The sequence below is a fragment of the Symphodus melops genome, assembly GCF_947650265.1.
Source record: "Symphodus melops genome assembly, chromosome: 9".
Classification (NCBI taxonomy): domain Eukaryota; kingdom Metazoa; phylum Chordata; class Actinopteri; order Labriformes; family Labridae; genus Symphodus; species Symphodus melops.
The window spans coordinates 22975754-22994727 of NC_136699.1; the positions used below are offsets into that span (position 1 = coordinate 22975754).

Below are 18974 nucleotides of genomic sequence, written 5' to 3' on the forward strand. Positions count from 1 at the left end.
GCACCTTTTCACCACCACGCTCATCTGAATTCAAGAGCCTTGTTTGAAGTGGCCTCCGAGCTGCGAGTGTGTCTTTGTGAGCTTATTTTCTCCTGATTACTGGCAGAGAAGGGTTTTTAAAACACACACCTGCATGTGTGAATCAAGACGTCCATTTCGTCCATTTCAGAGACTGGTTCTATTTAAAAATGTCGTTCAATCCGAACACGGGGCACACACATGCTAAAACACAAACACACACGCACGATGATATGATGAAGATGAAGATGGTGATCATATGTCCATTATTGCTTTGGTTTTATGGCCAACAACTGGATTGATTTTGTTAAAGGTCTGACAAACCGTCTGCACAAAGTGAGGTCGCGAGCACAGCTGAGCATGTTAGCTGCTTAAAGGTCAAAGGTTTTAAAGCAAGTGTGGTTGAGAAATAGAGCTGAACTATTTCACTGATATATTCATCAGGAGCCCAACAAGCCTTTAAATAAATGCTTTAGTTTTCTGGCTATTATTATAAAATATGGCGGTATATTGACTTCACGTTAGTTAACTGGTTTATTGCGTTCACAGTTTTGCACTCTAATAAATGCTAATAACAAATACTCATATACTCATATGCATTTTAAATCGTAGTGATTCACTGATGAGAGTTGTGTGAGGTGAGTCTGAGTCCGCCTGTGAGCTGTGACTCGACACAGACGGAGCAGACCGTGAGCCTGAATCCTCGGGGAGACGTTCAAGGGAGGATTGTTCAACAGAGTCCATTTTCATTAGGTGAGACCAGCAGGTGGTGTGTGTAATGTCACCTTTACAAATCTGAGGTTAATGATGTCTTTTGTATCGAGGTGTTCTTTTTTCCACCTAATGTAAATATGTTTTTATTTTTTGATTTAAATTTGATTTCACATTTTCATATCTAATCTTCTCTGGGGTTGTTGACGCTTTGTTTTAAGGATTTTTAAATGTTCTGACGCAAATAAACTTCACTTGATTTCATTCACAAACTTCTTCTGAAATGCATCAACAATGAATAGTTCATCAGGATTGTAGTTGGATTGAACGTTGTCAGTACAGCCTAACGTAACTTGTGTCAACAGATCTGCCACATCGCCTGCCACAAAGGAAAAAAGTAAATGTAAGTTTAGGGGTTCTCTTGTTTCCTGTCTTTTTTTTGTGATTAGTGTTTTTATAATCTGAACTCCTGTCATGTAATGATGATGAAGACTGCAAACATGGCTAAATCATTAAGTTAAAATACCACTTAAAACATTTAAACAGTAACCTGAACATTAATGAACTTCAGTGAATACAGCCACACTCACATTCACACCAACGGGAAATGTTGTCACCTGTTGACCTGCGAGCATGTCTTCTGACTGTGGAGAGAACCAACACACAGGAAGAAACTCCACACAGAGAGGCTCCTGTCGGACGGGGTTTTCAGGGGTTTGGACCTAGCTGAGGGGCCGAAGTGTTAACCACTGAAGCACCCTGTTCTTATATGATTTGATTAAAGTTTATAGCTGAGTGAGTTTGCTTTATTGGACAGGACAGCTGAAGAGATACAGGAAATTTTTTTCAAGCACAGAAAAAGAGCAACCATCAATAAAAATCAGATATCAAATGGATGGAAAAATGATTTATATTGAACTGATTTTTACATATAATGAAGTTAGGGAAGTTTAGCTGTTGACTAAAATTTTTTTTCGCTTACAGTGGATTTCAAATATTCTTTACAGGGAAACATGAGGGGGTGAACAGATAAAATGTGCAGTATTTAAGAAAACTTTTATAAGAATTCAGCAGTCTTTCATATAAATTAAAATTTCGGTCACAGACGAATGCCTCTGTCGTTTTTTTAAGTTTGGTGTGTTCAGCTTTCAATATGAAAACACAACGGCCTTTTAATGGAAGCTTTGAATTAAGATCACTTTCGGGGTCTTCATGTGATTTGATGCTTTATAAAAAAAAAAACTTGACCTCAGGAGTCTGAAATATTTTCACATATGAAATAAATGAGACAGAGAGAGATTGTTATGCAGTTTATTTAAGTGTTAATACGTCAGAGTTCTGTTATGTTAGTTTTCTTAAGTCCAGGGACATGCTTTGTGTTTTCTGCATGACATTTGGGAAAAAACTTTGACCTTTTAAAATAAAACTTAACACGATCGATTAACTGATAAATAGTTATCTCTCAGACGTTGATGGATTCATGTCAGATTTATGGAGTATGTGCATGATGTCAGACATTTCAGAGTGACCAGACATATGAAAATTTGAAGAGTAATACTTTATAAGTTTGTTACCAAGTCATTTTTTATCAAATCAAAATGTTGAGAAACGTAAGCGTTTTAGTTTAATGGTTTCAAGTACAAAGCCATAAAATGCCTTGGATGTAGCACAGCTTTGGTCATAGACTGAAAAAGTCCTAAAGATATTCAATAAAGATCGTTTTATTGCTTAAGAAAAATAAGCACTCTGAGCCGAAAGTCTATTTATCAGCAGGAAGAGTCTTAGTGAAGCCTGAGGGGAAAATGTGAGAACACAGAGGTAAGACTTCAGAAATATCGACTAAAGGCCTTAAAAAAATAAGTTACATTTTTGTGAAAAACTGGAAATGTCATCACATTAAGTTTTATCGAAGGCCACATATTCTCCTCCTTTTCAATCAGTTTCAATAAGTCTCAGAGCTCCCCAAAAAATCTGTGAAGTGTGTTGTTGTGAATCCACTCTGATCCTGTGTTTGATCATGTCTATAAACCCCTCTATTTCAGCCCTGATCAGAACAGGCTGTTTCTGTGTCTGTAGCTTTAAATATGTAAATGAGCTGTGTCTGACCACACCCCCTCTTTTTATAAGGACTTGGGCATCTCGCTCCTCGTCTTATCGTTTATAGTGAGAAGACAGACTCAGAGGGCAGAACAAACACCTAGCTGTGGGAGTGTCACCCACCTGGGAGAGGGGTTACTGCCCTTTGTGATGTCATGAAGGGAAATATGTGACTTTAAAGGGGCATTCATTTAAGTATCGCCACGAATATTACTCTTAACCTTTTTAAAAAAAAAAAAGAAACAAGCTCCACTCTTTGAGGTCATAGGCAAAAAAAGAAGTTAATCCCAGATGGGCAGACATTGGACTTTCTCTAAACCAGCATGGAGAGCTGAGTCTTTGTTGTTGTCCGACACTCAGCCACAGAAGTTTCTTGAATATAAACCTGAAATCAAGAACCAAACCAGAAACTCCTGATGTAAGACTTCCGTCTAATCATCTACAAAACACCACCTCCTCGCACTAAAGCTTGTGTTTACCAACAAATGTTTATTTCTGTTCCTAAAAGTTAAATGCAGTATAGATGTAAGAAAGCCACAGTTCTGACGAAACAGCCATGTTGACTCTGTCACGTGTCATCCAATCAAACAGGGCGGGAGGGGGATTACGCTCTCTTCATGCCCCTCCCCATCAGGCAGGCGAAGATTGTCATCACCATTTTCTGATTTATCTCCACCAAGTCTTCAGGGAGAGCGTAGACTTTCGCCCCAATCTTCCTCGCCATGGAAACAGCGTACCTGGAGAAAAACAGGGTGATCATTAGCGTCACCATGACAACGTACAGTAACACACACATATATTTATTTATTTTTTCCCCGCAGTGAGCATGCAAGAAGAGAAGATAAGTTGGTAGGTGATTACTTGGCATTGTCAAGTTTGTCCTCGTCCGACAGATTTTCTTTTTTAACCAGCTCAAAGTTCACACTCTTTGGCTGAATGGCATCAATCAAGTCGAGCACTGGAAGGCTGGTGCCGATGGATTTGTCCTGAGAGGAGAGACAGACATTTTACAGGTTTTCAATGACGCTGGGCATATTTGTAATACTTTGATAGGCTGTATTAAAACAATAAAATCTCTGTTCTCCTTAAAAAATAGAACATAAAAGCACCTCAGATTTAAATTAAAACAGAAATGCACTCATATTTTCTACTCAAAACAAGATGTACATGTATTTGTCCACTTTAGACAGTGTGCAGATGATTGCTTGCAACGGTTTTAAATTACAAAACAAATTAATTGACCAGTGTTGGTTGCCTTGGACAACTGCAATCAACTCAAAACGCAGTAGCACAAGTGCTGACAAAGAGCACACACTACACCTACACTACACACTGGCTGCCTGTTAGTTTTCATTGTTGATTTTAAAATGATTTTATGGGGCGCTTGTAGCCTCATGGTTAGTGTGTGGGTCCCATGTATGCACAGAGGCTGAAGTCCAACAAGCAGATGGCTCTATTCCTAACTGTCTGTCCCCACTGTCTCTGTCCTATCTCTAAAAAAGGTACAAAAAGCCCCCAAAAACAAACCTTAAAAATATGTTTTATTAGTTTATAAGCCACTACATGGCCTTGCACAACACTAGATCTCACAGATGCTTTTAGTCTATGAATCAGATCCTCGGTTGTCGAGTTATTTATTGCTGATGTCCTTTGACTGTGCTTCTGATCTCGCCGTGTGTCATTACCCAAAGAGACCACACAAGGGTGTCAGCGGGCCAGAGCTCATCTTTGTCAAGTACTGAATGGTTTGTAGTCTAGACATCCTGCGGCTGTGGATTATAAGGTTTGTATGGTCTGGGTGGGATAAATGGAGTCTAACTGTTCTTTGAGCAGTCTGAGGTGAACGAGGGAACATTCGACTTTGAATAAGAATACACATCACTACAGCCTAACAAAATGTAACACCTTAATACTCGAGTAAATCAGAACTTTCAAAACAGTCCTCAAAGACGTCATACATTTACAAAGTCTAGAAGTGTTTTTAACACAAGGAGAGGCAAACAATTTGTATGATACAGCACTGAGGCCGGTCTGAACGTCTCGGTCTTATCCCGGCCTCGGACTCTGGACTGTAAATCAAGACTCCCACTAAGATGCTACAAAACAAGATAACTTTGATTCAATTCAAACCTTCCCTTCGTTCCGGTCTAAATGAGTGACACCCTCGCTGCACACAAGTGGAGGATTTTTCTGTGACATCTATGGCCTTGATCTCGTCTGTCTTGAAACACTCTGGTCTCAGGTCTGCCTCGGTCTCGCTCAGGGTGGGCGTCACTACAGCACTATCGAGCAGACAGGATGTGTCGATGGTCAAACTCTGAACTCACCTTAAAGCTTTTGATCGAGGAACTCTTGCCATTCTCAGACAGAGTTTTGTTGACCCAGGAAATGATCAGATCATCTCCCGCAGCGTCTCCATCTCCAAGGTCTTCAAGAACATTTAGGGTGTACCTGCATGCAGATTATGAGACCAGCATTACAGATATCATTCAAACTGTTTTATAACCAGCATGTATACATTATACACTCCATACTTCCATATTCTGTGTGTTAAAATGTGCATAATCTATCATCTATCAAACATTTCCCCCCAAATCTGAAAATGAGAAAAAGCGATCACACCTTCCTCTGGATTGTTTCTTGCTTTTCATTCCTCTCTGACTGCGATACTGCAACGCTTTTTATCTGTGCTGAGGGAACAGTGCCATCTTTCTGTGCAGCTGGAAACTAACTTTAAATAGGACTGACGCGACATGTAGTCTTTTTTCCCCCCAGTGTTTTTCCTTGATTTAGGTATTTTCCTAAATCTCCAAATGACCATCTAATCCAAGTTCCCCATTAGGACCTAAATTACCTCCTCATCAGCTGCCACACCAGCGCCAGAGTGAGAGTTGCATTTCCATCGTAGAGATCCTGTCCAGCTATTCCCACCAGTGAGAAACCAGCCTTTTCTTTACCCAGCTTCACGGCGTAGTTACAGTTTTCTATCTGTTGTAAACACAAGCAGTGAAGAGCTGTGTCAGTTTTCTGTTAAAAAGACTCCTATAGTTGTGTGTTTGAAGCCAAAGCCCCGACAGACTGAGCTACGACCACCACAGTATTTTATGCATTTACAGTACTTACACATAATAAAGTCCATTATTTCCATGATGAAATTATAATTAAGGAATAGCAAAAAGGGAAAACTTCCTTTTAAAAGTCATGTTTAATAAACTGAAGATCAGACCTTTTTTAAATGCCCCACCACAGGCTTGAATGGGGGGTGGTTGACTCTGTTGTCCCAGTCCACGGGCACCTTAATCCTTTCATACAGCTGGAGAATAACCATGGCATCCTGCAGATCACTACATAAACACACATGCAGGCAGGTTTTGTTTTTTAAAACAGAGCATTAAGCACCAGGAAACATAAGAATAGTAGAGCGTTCACACTAAAAGTAAAGTGCATGAAATCTCCTGATATTTGCATTTGGAGCTGTATGTGTGAACGCAAACCGTATTGAATTTTTCCCCTCAGACTTTCTCCTGCCAGCTGCATAGTTTTTTTCTGCAGCAAATAGGAGTGAGCTGATGTGAGGACACGGCAGGATATTATAAACCTCGAGCCCCTGAGCGACGTTATTTACTGTGAATGGAGTTCATAGAGCACACCGCCACTACGATCTCCGTGCACATTATTAAACTGCTGCATTACATTTTCGGTTCTTTAGTAAGTTGTTCTCCGCTCTGTAGTTGATAGTCATTCACTTTAGCATTGATATAAGGCAAATATTCACTCTGTTACTACTTCCACATCATGTCGTACCTCAGGAGACCCCCCCCCCCCCGGTCCGGCAGTGAAAGTCCCGATGTGAGGAGCGTAACATGAACAGCCAGGTCAAGAGAATCTCCCGAGAAGTTATCGAGATATTTTCAGGAGTGCAGATGTGAAAACAACTTTAGAACTTTGAGAGATACTGACCCGTAGATATGGTGAACAAATGGATTGACTCCAAGAGAGTTCATCCAGTTCCTGAAGGTTCTCTCCTCCCGGGTCTCACCTTGACAATAAGACACAGTGACAGATTTAATCACTTCTTAAGAAAAGATCATTTATTGTGGATTTAGTTGAAGTACGTCTAAAAGAGGGAAAAGTGCTTACTCTCTAGAGTCCAGTCTTGGTTCTCGGGTTTGGTGAGAGCCGGGTGTTTGTTGAAGAGTGTGGCTACAAAGGCCATGTTGAGCTTGGAGTTTCCAGACACTACATCAGTAGCGGTTACAAACTGGCGGCAGCCGAGGCGTCCAGCCTGCTTGAGCATGCAGTCTGCTCTCTTTGTGAGATCCTTCTCCTGATGGGACACAAACCACACCAAACTGACATGTTGGTAGAGAAAACAGGAATGTCTGTGTTGGATGCAGAATGTGTGATTACAGGCGAAGAAGGCCTTTAAATGTAGGACAAAACAATCCCTCATCGATTCACACAGGAGTTCACTGTGACTACCCGTGTGAAACATTTTATAAATCAAGGTTGAAGACACAAGGAAGTTGCCTGTGTCCACCTCACATTTTTTCTCTTCTGTTTTTGAGCGCAGCGCTCTGCATCTTTTACCGAGCCTTTTTTTGTGTAGCTGCTCCAAGTGCTAAAGTCAAAAATTCAGGAAGGTGCTGTTGACATCACCGGCGCTCTTTTCAAACCGTGTCAACAAACAGCTGTCATAGAGAGAAGTGGGACGTGTAGCGCACAGACGCTTCACACAAGAGCCAGCGCTTTTCTGTGACAAAAAACACTATGTGGACACGGGGCCTCAGTGTGTCATCACCAGTGGGACCAACGTACGTAGACACCAGTCATGTCGATCTCAACACGTGGAACGTCCTCTTTGCTCCCGTCCGGCGCAATCTGCTCGAGCAGGTGGAAGTACGCCTTGGAGTCCTGCACAGAGAGTGAGAGAGACAACGATGACGGCTACACTGCGTCAGAAATGTCAGGTTTGTTCTACAACAGATTGATTTAAAGCCATCACATCAGGTGTAAAGGTAAAATGGTTCATCAGCGGTGTTAAAGTGAAAGGCAGCACACTCATTTCCTCACCTTAATATCTCCAGAAAAGTTTGTTATGGACATGCCCACTTTCTTCAGATGGAAATTTGCCCAACGCAGCAGCAGCTCCTCAGGACTGAGCTTCATCAACTCCTCCAGAGTCTCCCCTTCCTCCAACAACGCTGCTAAAGCTGAACACACAAACACAAGCCTTGCATGTGTTCGATGTAACCCTCTGACGTTTACGATGCTACTGTGGTTTAGTGTTGACTCGTGAGGATTACACGTGAGGGGACGTCATCATTTTGTTTTAAATCTACAGATCCCGCGTGTTGGCTCATACCTTCATTACGGCTCAGCTCGATATCAGCGAACAGTCCGATCTTTATGATCTGCCAGAGAAGGCCGAGCACCAGGTGAGGTTTTCCCTCCTTCAGATCTTGAGCTCCGATATTAACAACTTGGCAACCGATGGCTGAAGCTGAATTCAGGGCCAAGTTCAGATTCTCCTGTTTGAGCGACAGTCACGTCGGATGTGCAAGGAAAAAATAAAAAAATCAGTAAGTCACGTTTTTTAAATTATTGACAAATCCATACAACATAATGGTTAAACGCATCAGAGATCTAGCTCATGTTTTCAGACTTATAAATATTTCAAAACATATTTTACATCAGAGAGGAATAGGTAAGGAGTCATTTAGTCTGTAAACACATGAGTCCAGTTTTATCTTTGCTAGCTGCAGACAGAGCTTTATATTTGAAGCATGCATTGAAAACTTGCACCCAGCCTTTGTGGCGGTTAACACACCTAACAGAGAGCTCGACTACCCTCTACATCTGTGATTCCATCTACTGTGATGTGATGGAGAATTTTGAAACTGTTAAATTCACCGGGTCTTCTTACGTCGATGTTTTTAAAGAGTCTCGCATCACTGATGAAGAAAATGTGTTTTTGCTGATTAAAGAGGTAACGGTGAGTATTTAGTTGCTCCTTCACCTGCAGATCGCTACAACAGCAGGTGAAGAGGTTGAATTAGTGACTGGATGCACCTGTTACCTGGAGGTAACCCCGTGCATGCGTCACTTTTCTATTATTAAAAACAATCAGAGATGGATTGAGATGTCTGCACAGCCGGACTTCATGCAGTGTTTGAAGAACATTTCTACATTTTCTGCTCAGTTTGAGAAACAGTTTAAGCCTGTTAGAAATCCTCCTCACTACAGTACCGACAGTCTGACACCTAGTTGACCTTAGTTAGCGGCTAATTTAACCAGCGGCTTTCTAACCTGCGTGGTGAAAGGCGTGAGTTTCTTTTTGTTGATGGTTCTCTCGTCGATGGTGTCAGGAACTGAGAGGTTGATGAGTTTGCTGCAAAAAATGAAACATGAGAGACAAACGTGAGCAGACTGAATCAATCGAGCTGAAGACAAAATGAAGTCACCAGGATAGATGTAGAAAGAAAATGAGTGCATGTGTGATTGACATGTAAAAATGCATTTTAAACACTTTGCTGTTACGTTGCATCCTCCGATTTTTGCATAAACTTTACCAAAGCACAATGCCATCAGCCACTGCAGTGAACAGAGCTGTCGTGTTGGGGTCGATGGGCAGGATGTTTTTACAGTCTGGATCGTTCTGCAGAGAATGGTTGATGTAGTTTGCGAAGGCATAGCGCTCCTGCTCTGAAACACAGTGGAGTCAAACGTCAGATCCCTTCTGTCATGAATACAATCACAGCTGATCCTGATTTAGTGCCACTAGAGCTTCACTCACCAGATATTGAATGTTGAGTTCCTTCACTGGAGATCTCACTTGTGCCCCCGATGGCGACGATGCCTTCTTTCTTGTTGAGAGCTTTTCTGAATTCTTTTGCCCTGGAGTCATTCTTCAATTCCTCAAAGATCTGAAAGTGCAAATAGTAAATTGTAGATTAGTAAATTGAGCTAACACTTTTTTGTTTTCACAGGTAATAGGTTAGGTCATTTTTGGCAATCCAAACCGTACACAAGTTTGAGCCTCTAAAGTCCAGTTCATTTGACTAGAGCGAGTGCTCCATATGAAACACTTCCTTGTTCATTGTGTGCTAAACATGGACATGAAGTAAAATCAATCCCAGTCTTCAGTTATTAAGAAGTCCCAGCGGGTGCTCTCTGCATCCGAGTGAAAAGACTCAAAATAAGTCTGTAAAGGTGCCGTGATCATCTTTGTGTTGTTCTCATGCATGTGTGGTATTTAACCACGTTAACCGTGTTCAGGCCCTCTTTGTCCTGGAGCAGAGGGAGTGCAGGCCGGCGGGGGGAAGGGGAGGGGGATAATCATGTTTAAGCAACTTTGACAGTGTGAGAGCGTCTTTACGAAATGAGTTTAAAAATCAGGAAGTTTCACTGATGGTACACTAACTTTTACTTCTTCTCAATAACTTAGTCAGTGATTAAACCAGCTAATTCAGACATTGACCATGAGTCAGACATTAAGTTGTGACCGCACTCTTAAACATTTAATGAAGAGTCAATAAAAAGTTAGTAAAGTTGTGAACCAGCGAAGTTGTTAGTCAGTTAGTGTTACCTACAGCCGTGAACTCTTCAAGGGTGATGCGGCTGTCGTTGTTTTTGTCCAGCTTCTCGAGGAGTTCTCGGATCTGGTATCCAGGCATAGAACAGCCCACCTCAATGAACAGATTTCCCAGCTCAGAGGCGCTGATGTATCCATTTCCGTCCAAATCTAGAGACGTGATGTGGAAGCAAGAGAGAAGGGGAGAGGTGTTGATTCGAAGCTCATCCTGCTCTGTTTTTCTTACATCTTCTTTGAGGTTTCCGTCAGGACGTTCATTACAATCTTTACATGAACAGTCGATTGTGGTACGCTCTGCAATTTACCCTGTCAGAGGCAGGACGAGTGTTCTGGTGCAGTCATGTGCTGTCGGACAATAGTAATTGTAATGTATGTTATATGCACATGGACACCTGCTAAAGTCAGAACAACCTGGAAACTCTGGAAAAAAAAAAGTAGGTGCCCGACTTCCCTACTTAACTTTTCGTCATCACATGTAGGCTAAATATGATTTGCTAATGGAAACATACTTTTTATTAGTTGACGTACTGCACATAAACTTTCACAGATCCTCTGAGCATCAGTTTTTATTGCCGTTGTTATTCCGACTTTCTGAACTGACTTCCCAACTCAGAAACTTGGACCACCCGAGCGGCTCATGAATGCCGCAGGAAACCCCGCATCTTTTTTGTAGTTTTCTTTGCACATCAATGTGGCATATTTTCTTTTGCATTTTAAACAGAAACTTTGGACATGTTTTTTTTTTTTTTTAGACAGGGGCACAGGAAGTCTTACAGGCCCTGAACTATCTGACATATACAGGACCAAAACATTGCAAGTTAGACTGCAGGAGTTTTCAAGCGAAGTACTTTAAATTGTGACTGTAAGAGAAATCTTCTGTGTCAGAAAACATGAAGCTAATGCTGCCATTATCTTGTGTGATAAAGTAGATTTGTTTGTTGAAGTGATATAGGGCAACTGATTCATGTGTGTGCCCCCACTTTAAGACGTCCCTGAATAACTCAGTGTCCCAGTCGGGCCAAAGCAGTCAAAAAAAAGTCTGGACCCACCCCTGGTGGTCAGACTGCATGAAGCTTGGCTTCTCTCGTTCACATTAAAAGGGAATTACGTCTCTCATTGACAAGTCTGTAAAAATTAAACCATGTCAAGTTGCTTCAGGTTGTCACATAACCTTTACTATGAGGATATCATTCCTGCATATATTCCAATAATTAGTCTAAAGATGCTTTGTATCTGCAGTTTATTTTTCTGGTGTAACAGCAAAAACAATTTCAGGTTTAGATTCTACATAAACATTGATCTGATTGATATTTGGGAGTGAGCGGAGCAAATGACACCTTTTTATCTCAGTTAGAAATGAAACTAAATCCTTGAGACAGAAGCTTGGTGCTTTCTAAAAATCCACAAATCAGCATCTGTAACACTCGAACATCAGGTGGATTTGTTTTTCTTCACATTTCACAGACTGACATTAGAGCAGCGTTTATCTACTCGTCTTCTTTTCAACAAGACGATCCTTGAGCATTCATTTTAATCATCTCTGCAGAACAGCTGAAATATGGGCTTTATCAAAAGCTTCTTTTATTTCATAGATAACAAGAAAAAAACATCTGTCTGTCAGATGGTTAGCACACATGCACAAACATGAAACATGTGTCGGTCAGCTGCTTCGCTGCACTTCAAACATCACGTTCATTTATCATTTTCTGAAATGTGTCTTCAACCTCGGCATATTTGGACTCACCCACTTTCTGGAATCCCTCCCTGATCTCCTCCATCTCCTCGGTGCCGACGTCTGTTGACATTCTGAAGTCTATGTAAAACAACAAAACAAAGGAAAATGCAGCTTTACGGTAATATTAGGCAATTAAATCAGATGTCTTTTTTTTTTAATGCTCAGGTAACTTCATGCTTTTTGAAAGCACCACAAAATGTTTGATTCCTAACAATGATGACTCAATGGACTTGAGCTTGTACAACGCTTTTCTCGTCCTCTGACTACTCAAAGTGATTTTACATCACAGGTCACACCTGCACTCACACCCTGAGGACAGAGGCTGCTGTGTAAAGTGACCATCAGAAGTAAATTATCCCAGTCATACACATTCATACACCATTGACAAAGCAGCAGGAGCAACTTGGGGTTAAGTGCCTTGCCAAGGACACAAAGCACATCGCTGCAGGAACTGGGGAATCGAACCCCCAAACTTTGGGTTGAGAGACAACTGACTACTAAACACAGCCACAGCTCATAGGCTTTAATTATACAAAGTAAGTAAAACTCAACTTATTTAATACTCTTTTAAACGGGTTATACATTGTTTTCCAAAAAAAAAAAAATGTGTACAAGAGTTTACTAGCTATATTTAAAAAACTCACATGCCTATTGGACTGAAAAATATGAGTAGATTTTAAAAAGGCCCGATCCTGGAGGTACTTTAAAGTACATGTGATGGAAACAGCCAGAGAGTGGGGAAAAGAGAGAGTGGAGAGTGACATGCAGGAAAGGAGCCACAGGTCGAATTCAAACGTAACGGAAAAAGCATTTTGGCTTCCCCAAGACAGAAAAATGAAAGGTGAGACGATAAGAAGACAAAAACTGTACTACACAAATAGCACAACCAACATGATGCAGCATTTAATCGACAGCACAATGAGAGGCTCCAATCACCTCCCCTTGTTGAGAAAAAAACATGAAAAGACCAAACCACACTGACAAACAGACAAACAGCTCCTAAAAGAAACTGTTTCAGTCATTATTTATCTACGGTCTCATTTTGTAAAACAAATCTTAAGAAATCGTATTGTGAACCCGTTATTGTGAATATTTACATCCATTTAGGCCGCACAACCCACCACAATACTTTTTTTTTTTTTTGGTTTAGCATTAGTTTATTTAAAATTTTAGATTTAACTACACAGTGGATTTATTTTGGCATTGTTTCTATACTAAGTAAAGTTAAAATAACCAATTTCTCTTTTCTTTTGAGTTACCTGGCAGGTGTGCTCTTCCTTCCTGGTTTGATCAAAGGATGAGACTAAAGGGTGGAGCTTGGCTTTGTGGAAGTGGACCACACCAAGTGCTCAGACAGCAGAGGGGGGGGTCTGGGTTCCTTGGTGTTAACTTTGAGTTATTTTGTGTGGAATCGCCCCCTGTGTGATGGTTTTGGTTTGGTCAACTGGTTTAAACGTCCCCCTTTAGTTGTCATTTAGTTGAGTTCACATCCTGTTCAGTTAGCACACAGTTTCAGTAGAGTTTTATTATTGGGACATCTTCAAACAAATCCTCTTCTTGTATATTTTCACTGAGACGCTCTTTTTCCTTTTGTTTGAATAAAGAAGCCTGATTTCAAAACTTTTAACCCGTGTTTGCTCGCTATTAAGCTGCCCATATTAAAGCTTGATTTTCCAAGATAAATAGGTGTGCAATTCTGACAGCTCTTCAATAAAAGTTTCTCTCCAGCTGTATAAACGTTTCATTTTGGGTTCCTTTGTGTTTAGGCATGTTATGAGTTGCATGTTGGGCTGGCTATATTGAAGAGTATTCTCCTGAAAGGTGCATGTCATGATGAAGTTACACTACTTGGTTGTCTATTTTTACACAAATGAGTCGTTGTTGTTTTTTACTAAACAGAGTGCCACCCTATATTGCCCTTCTGTGCTGTGATTAGCTGGTGAATGTTGTGCTTTGATTTTCTGGTACCTGTTGCCCAATGGTTCCCTATATTTAGCAAGAGTGGAAATATTTTGCTGCATTCATGTGACGTCGGACACATCAGAAAAACGAGTTTCCGAGTTTTGAAATACACATGAACACCTGCTCGTGGCCCGACTTCATTAATTAACGGCAGAATCGTCATCATGTGAGGGGCAAAATACGTTTTGTTTATGTTAATGTTATAGTTTATTAATTCACGCATTGCAAATCAACTTTTTGCTCAAATATAAATTGCAACAGAGACATTTTACAGATCTCCTTCATAGCATTCATGCTATTTTGGTGCTGTTGTTACAACATTCTGACTGATGAAGAGTCTGAGATGAACAGCCGAGTGACACGAGCTCTTTGTGGAGAGGTTGAACACCAGTTTGTATTTTGTCTGTTTTTAAATTCAGCACCCAACTTACCACAGAGACTGAGCATAATTTTATCCTCATAAAATCATTATCTACGAGTACAACACAGATTTGTTACTTTGTATGTTCTGAGCCTGGTCCATGAGATACAAAAGAACAGCATGTTCAGTCATTCTGTCTGAAGTGTTGAATGTCTGGTCAGCCTGGAGCGGCTCAGTTCTGACTATTCAAAGCACTTTTACACCACAGGTCACACCTACTCATTCACACGCTGATGGCAGAGGCTGCGATTTAAAGGGATCGGTGTCTTGCCCAAGGACTTGTGGTTGCAGGAGCTGGGGCTCAAACCGGTTGAGACACGACACTTTGCCAATTGAGCCACAGCCGCCTTGTGATGATAGCAACTAACTATCACTGAGCAGAGCTGGGAAATTCATCAAAAATTTAAATTAAATCCGACATTCAGAACCTCTAACCGATGTAATCTCACCCATGTCGATTATTTACAGGGCGGAGTCACGTGATGACGCGTCCAACCAGTGACGTGGAAGCAATGTCCATCGTTTGGACACATTTTGTCTTTAGGGAAGACGACACCGAACAAAAAAAGAAGTCAAATATAAACACTTTCCAAGAAATGCAAGTTAGTTTATTTACAGTTTTAGAGAAGTTCATTTCTACTTTAAAACTAAAATGTGTCCTTTTTCATTTCAAGCTATGCTTTGAGACCAATTCAACAAATAAATATTAAATCAGATATTCACACTTATCAGAAACAATATCCCAGCTTTAATAGTTAAGCATATTTACAGCAGAGAGCATGTCAGAGAACTATGAGGGAAGAAAACTAAAAAGAACTGGTAATCATTTATGAATCGAAATCGAGGACAAATGTTCAATTAACCGTCATATCACCCTTCCCGATCACAGTCTGACACAAACCAGCCTGGTGACCATTACATAACATCGTATATGTTTCCCTCTGATCACATGAGGTATAAGGGGTTTGTAGTCGTTTGTTTTGGGCTGTTTATATGCATCATATGATTTGATTTTGCTGTCTTGACCCTCGGGGCTTCCGTACACATCTCTGTAAATAGTCTGTGTTATTCTGCTTTAGTATTCTCGCCGCCTTCTCCTTCTGCACTTCGGATTGATTAAGCACTTTCTGTATTAGTTAAGGCAAGCTGATGTTTAAATCCCCCAAATATATGAATGAAATGAGGTGGTGGTCGGTTTAGATCGGCCTAATGACAAGATAAATCCTCTTATGTCTGTCAGGATGATGCTTTTAGGAGCAGAACACTAAGCGAGGCAGCTTAATGTGTCACACCAGATGATGTTTTAGAAAATATTGGCCTAGATACACAGTTCCAGTAAGAAGAGGTTGAGAGGATTCGTCCGAGCTGTAGCCTATGTGATTTAGTCCGAAAGCTTTCTGAGAGCTCTAATGTCTCAAGATATGGCAACGTGATGTATTACACCAACAGATAATCGATTCTATTCTAGGAAGCTATTCTATTTGGACTAATCTTAACTCTTAACATCCTATAGAGAGGGAGACCTGCTCCTCTCGGCCGCTGAAAAACCCCCCACAAAATCCATATTTTCCCTAATAAGCCATCCAATAAAATCTGAGTTAATCAGAAGAACCAAACTGATCCAACTTCAGGATACTATCGATGCTTTTCATTCCTTTATCTGTGACCTTGAACGACTTTAGAGTGTCTTAACTCTCAGACGTGCTATGATCATGTTCCAGTGTTGTCATATTGTAAGCGACGTTCGTTATGTAAAGGGAGAAACCAGTCCAAACATGTTCTGGGTCTTTCTCATAACTTTTTAGTCAGCTTCCCTGATACACATTCAACTCCTCCTCTCTCTCTCCCTCTCTCTCTTCCACCTCGCTCCCTCCTGCCTGCACAGCTCCCACCAGGTGGCATATCTGATAACAGGATATCAACATCAATGTAAACACTTGTAACCAACATTACAGCATCATCTTTAAGAACATACTAAAGTTATGTCTGCATCAAGAAAGATCATAAAACATGTGTTTCTAAGTTATTTGCATATCTCATCTTGACTCTTACATTATAAACAAATAGGATATGCTTTTAAGCATGCAAACAAAGAGGACAGCCAGACAGTAGAGCTGTTTGCGTGTGTTTGCGTGTGTTTCTTGATAAAGTCAGACGGGCGTGATCGGGCTCTGACTGACTGATTGGTTGGTCTCTTAAAGTAATTACAGTCAAAAGGCCATGACATTGTTGCAGGGGCGTCATGCAAGCCTAAACTCTAGGCTGGCTAAGTTAGAGGGGCGACTGTATGTCCTTTGTGGAAACAATGGGAAGAATGATGGCATATTCTGAAACATTTATTATCAAAGTCTTAATAGCTCACTTTTTGTAGCTCCTTTTTTATATTATTAATAGTTGCTACATGTTAGACAATATAAAACAATACATTATCAATACTAACTATCAGAAAAATCCTGCCCTCCCTCTACCCCTGAGTTTGAATGGGTGTGACCCTCTACACTCTTGACAGGTGTATGTTTGATCAGTGATGAATGACGTCAGTTTAAAATGTTAATTATTTTGACCCTTATTATTCATATAATTACACAATCAAATTAACTATTTCTTTCTGACAGCCCTTTTTGCTTGTTTGTCAAAACTGTTTGAGTACAGAAAAAAAAAGTATTTTACTGCCACCAGATGTCACTGCTCAAAGGAGAAGAGACCTTGATTTGGAGTTTTTGTCCATGTTTTAGCACAAATCTCTTCAAGGAGTCCAAGTCTGTTGAAGTCTTCATGATCAAACAATAGCAGAAACAAATTAATTAAATAGACTACTGCTCTTAATTGCATTCACATTAATGTATAAATTAATACATTTTGTTAAACTAATGTCAATTATCGTGTCAGTGAGCTTTCAGGTCTCGGGCTAACCCGATCAAACATCCAATGAAGATCCAGTCACTCCCTTAGTGGCTGCACGCTGACATTCACACTGACTTTGTCTGGATGCCTTTGTCCTCCAGATTCAGATTCATTCACGCAGTAATTCACATGCACACAACTGAAGAGGTGTGTCCACAGCAGAACCTCGAATCGGTCCTGATGGAACCCCGCGCGCACATACACGTGCGCGTGACGAGGCAATTAATGACAGCATTCATCCCGACCTGCACATGGCTGCTGTTCTTTTTAATCCCCTTTGTTATTAAAAGTGTTTGTCCACTGATAAAAAAGGCAGCCCTCATACATGTGCTTCTATAGAACAGTAAAAAAAAAAAGGCTGAATTTATAACAGACAATGTGATACACTTTATATTAAAGAGACTAAGCATTAAAAACTGTGCTCTCAAAGCCAAAACCAGCGTAAATTATAGTACTGTTTGCATGATTGTGTTGGCCTATATCTGCTCTCTATAAATGTTTTATTTGCTGGAGGAACACTAGATGTGCCGCAGCGCGTAATAAATCTTCTTGTTTGTTCTTGGTTCAAATAAACGCATGCCTGTCTCTCCTGAGAAAACGCCCCATGCACTCCTTCCTTCTCTTACCTTGAGTCCGCTGGTGCAATTCAGCCAAAAATCTCCCGGGGAAATGAACCCCTGTGTCGGCCTCTCACTACTCCACTGTCCCGTTTTCGTCGGCAGACACCGCCCGCTAAGAAGAACCACCCCGCCCCTCTGCGCCACCCCTTCCCCAAACCAACCCTCCTCCGTCTTCCTATCATCAGCAGCAGTCACGTCTGACTCACTGACCACTTCAGCCCGGAAGATAACGTGAACATCATGAACATGTGCACACATAAAGAGAGGGATTGGAAACGTTTGGTTAAAATGTTTGAGCCTCTTGTTATAATAACAAATCAAAATCAACATACAAACAATAGGCTATCAAAATAGCTTCATCATTTCATTGTTTGCAAATGTTCAGAATATGCATGCATTTTCTCTTGCAAAAACGGAGAAAATGCAAGGCAATATGGCTGTACTGTTGCAATCATAAAGGCATGATGAGGGTGAGGAGGGGGATGCTAGTATAGCCGAAGCCAAATGTCTATCACCATCTATTGTTCAGACCTCTTCCTGACCAAGGAAGAGGTCCTATAACACATAAAAGAAAAACAAAGAGGGGATGCAGTTTGAAGACACATGACACAGGTATTTTTAAACAACAGAGATATTAGTGTGGGATAAATATGCAACTATTGTTGCATAAAAGCAGTTGAGCGCATCATTGTAGGCCTAGATCACACAGATAATCAGATGTGAGAAGTTAACCTCGACAATGAGTGATGTTTTATCACTCATTGTCTTTTATAATTTTAATTTCTGTTAATTGTCTGTATGTTGTGAGTCTGACTGTGTAATGTTTGCTGCCTCTTGGCCAGGACTCCCTTGAAAAAGAGGTTTTTAATCTCAATGGGATTTTCCTGGATAAATAAAGGTTAAATAAAAATA

The 18974-nt window shown here is 40.7% G+C and overlaps 1 protein-coding gene and 1 long non-coding RNA gene across 2 annotated transcripts; one reads left to right on the forward strand and one right to left on the reverse strand.

Moving 5' to 3' along the window:
* Positions 1 to 3297: 3297 nt before the first annotated feature.
* On the reverse strand, positions 3298 to 12232 carry LOC306829726 (plastin-2-like). Its single transcript, XM_079352873.1, has 15 exons — positions 12165 to 12232; positions 10419 to 10570; positions 9623 to 9752; positions 9399 to 9531; positions 9136 to 9217; positions 8192 to 8357; positions 7900 to 8039; positions 7645 to 7740; positions 6967 to 7153; positions 6787 to 6865; positions 6053 to 6170; positions 5681 to 5814; positions 5154 to 5277; positions 3688 to 3812; positions 3298 to 3563 (listed from the first exon to the last, which is right to left on the reverse strand). Exons 1-15 carry the CDS (start codon positions 12223 to 12225, stop codon positions 3431 to 3433), a joined length of 1860 nt encoding a protein of 619 aa, XP_079208999.1. The 5' UTR covers positions 12226 to 12232; the 3' UTR covers positions 3298 to 3430.
* On the forward strand, positions 12162 to 13450 carry LOC306829727. The gene is made up of 2 exons (XR_013779898.1): positions 12162 to 12231; positions 13411 to 13450. It is a non-coding gene; the product is annotated as an uncharacterized lncRNA (long non-coding RNA).
* Positions 13451 to 18974: the final 5524 nt, after the last annotated feature.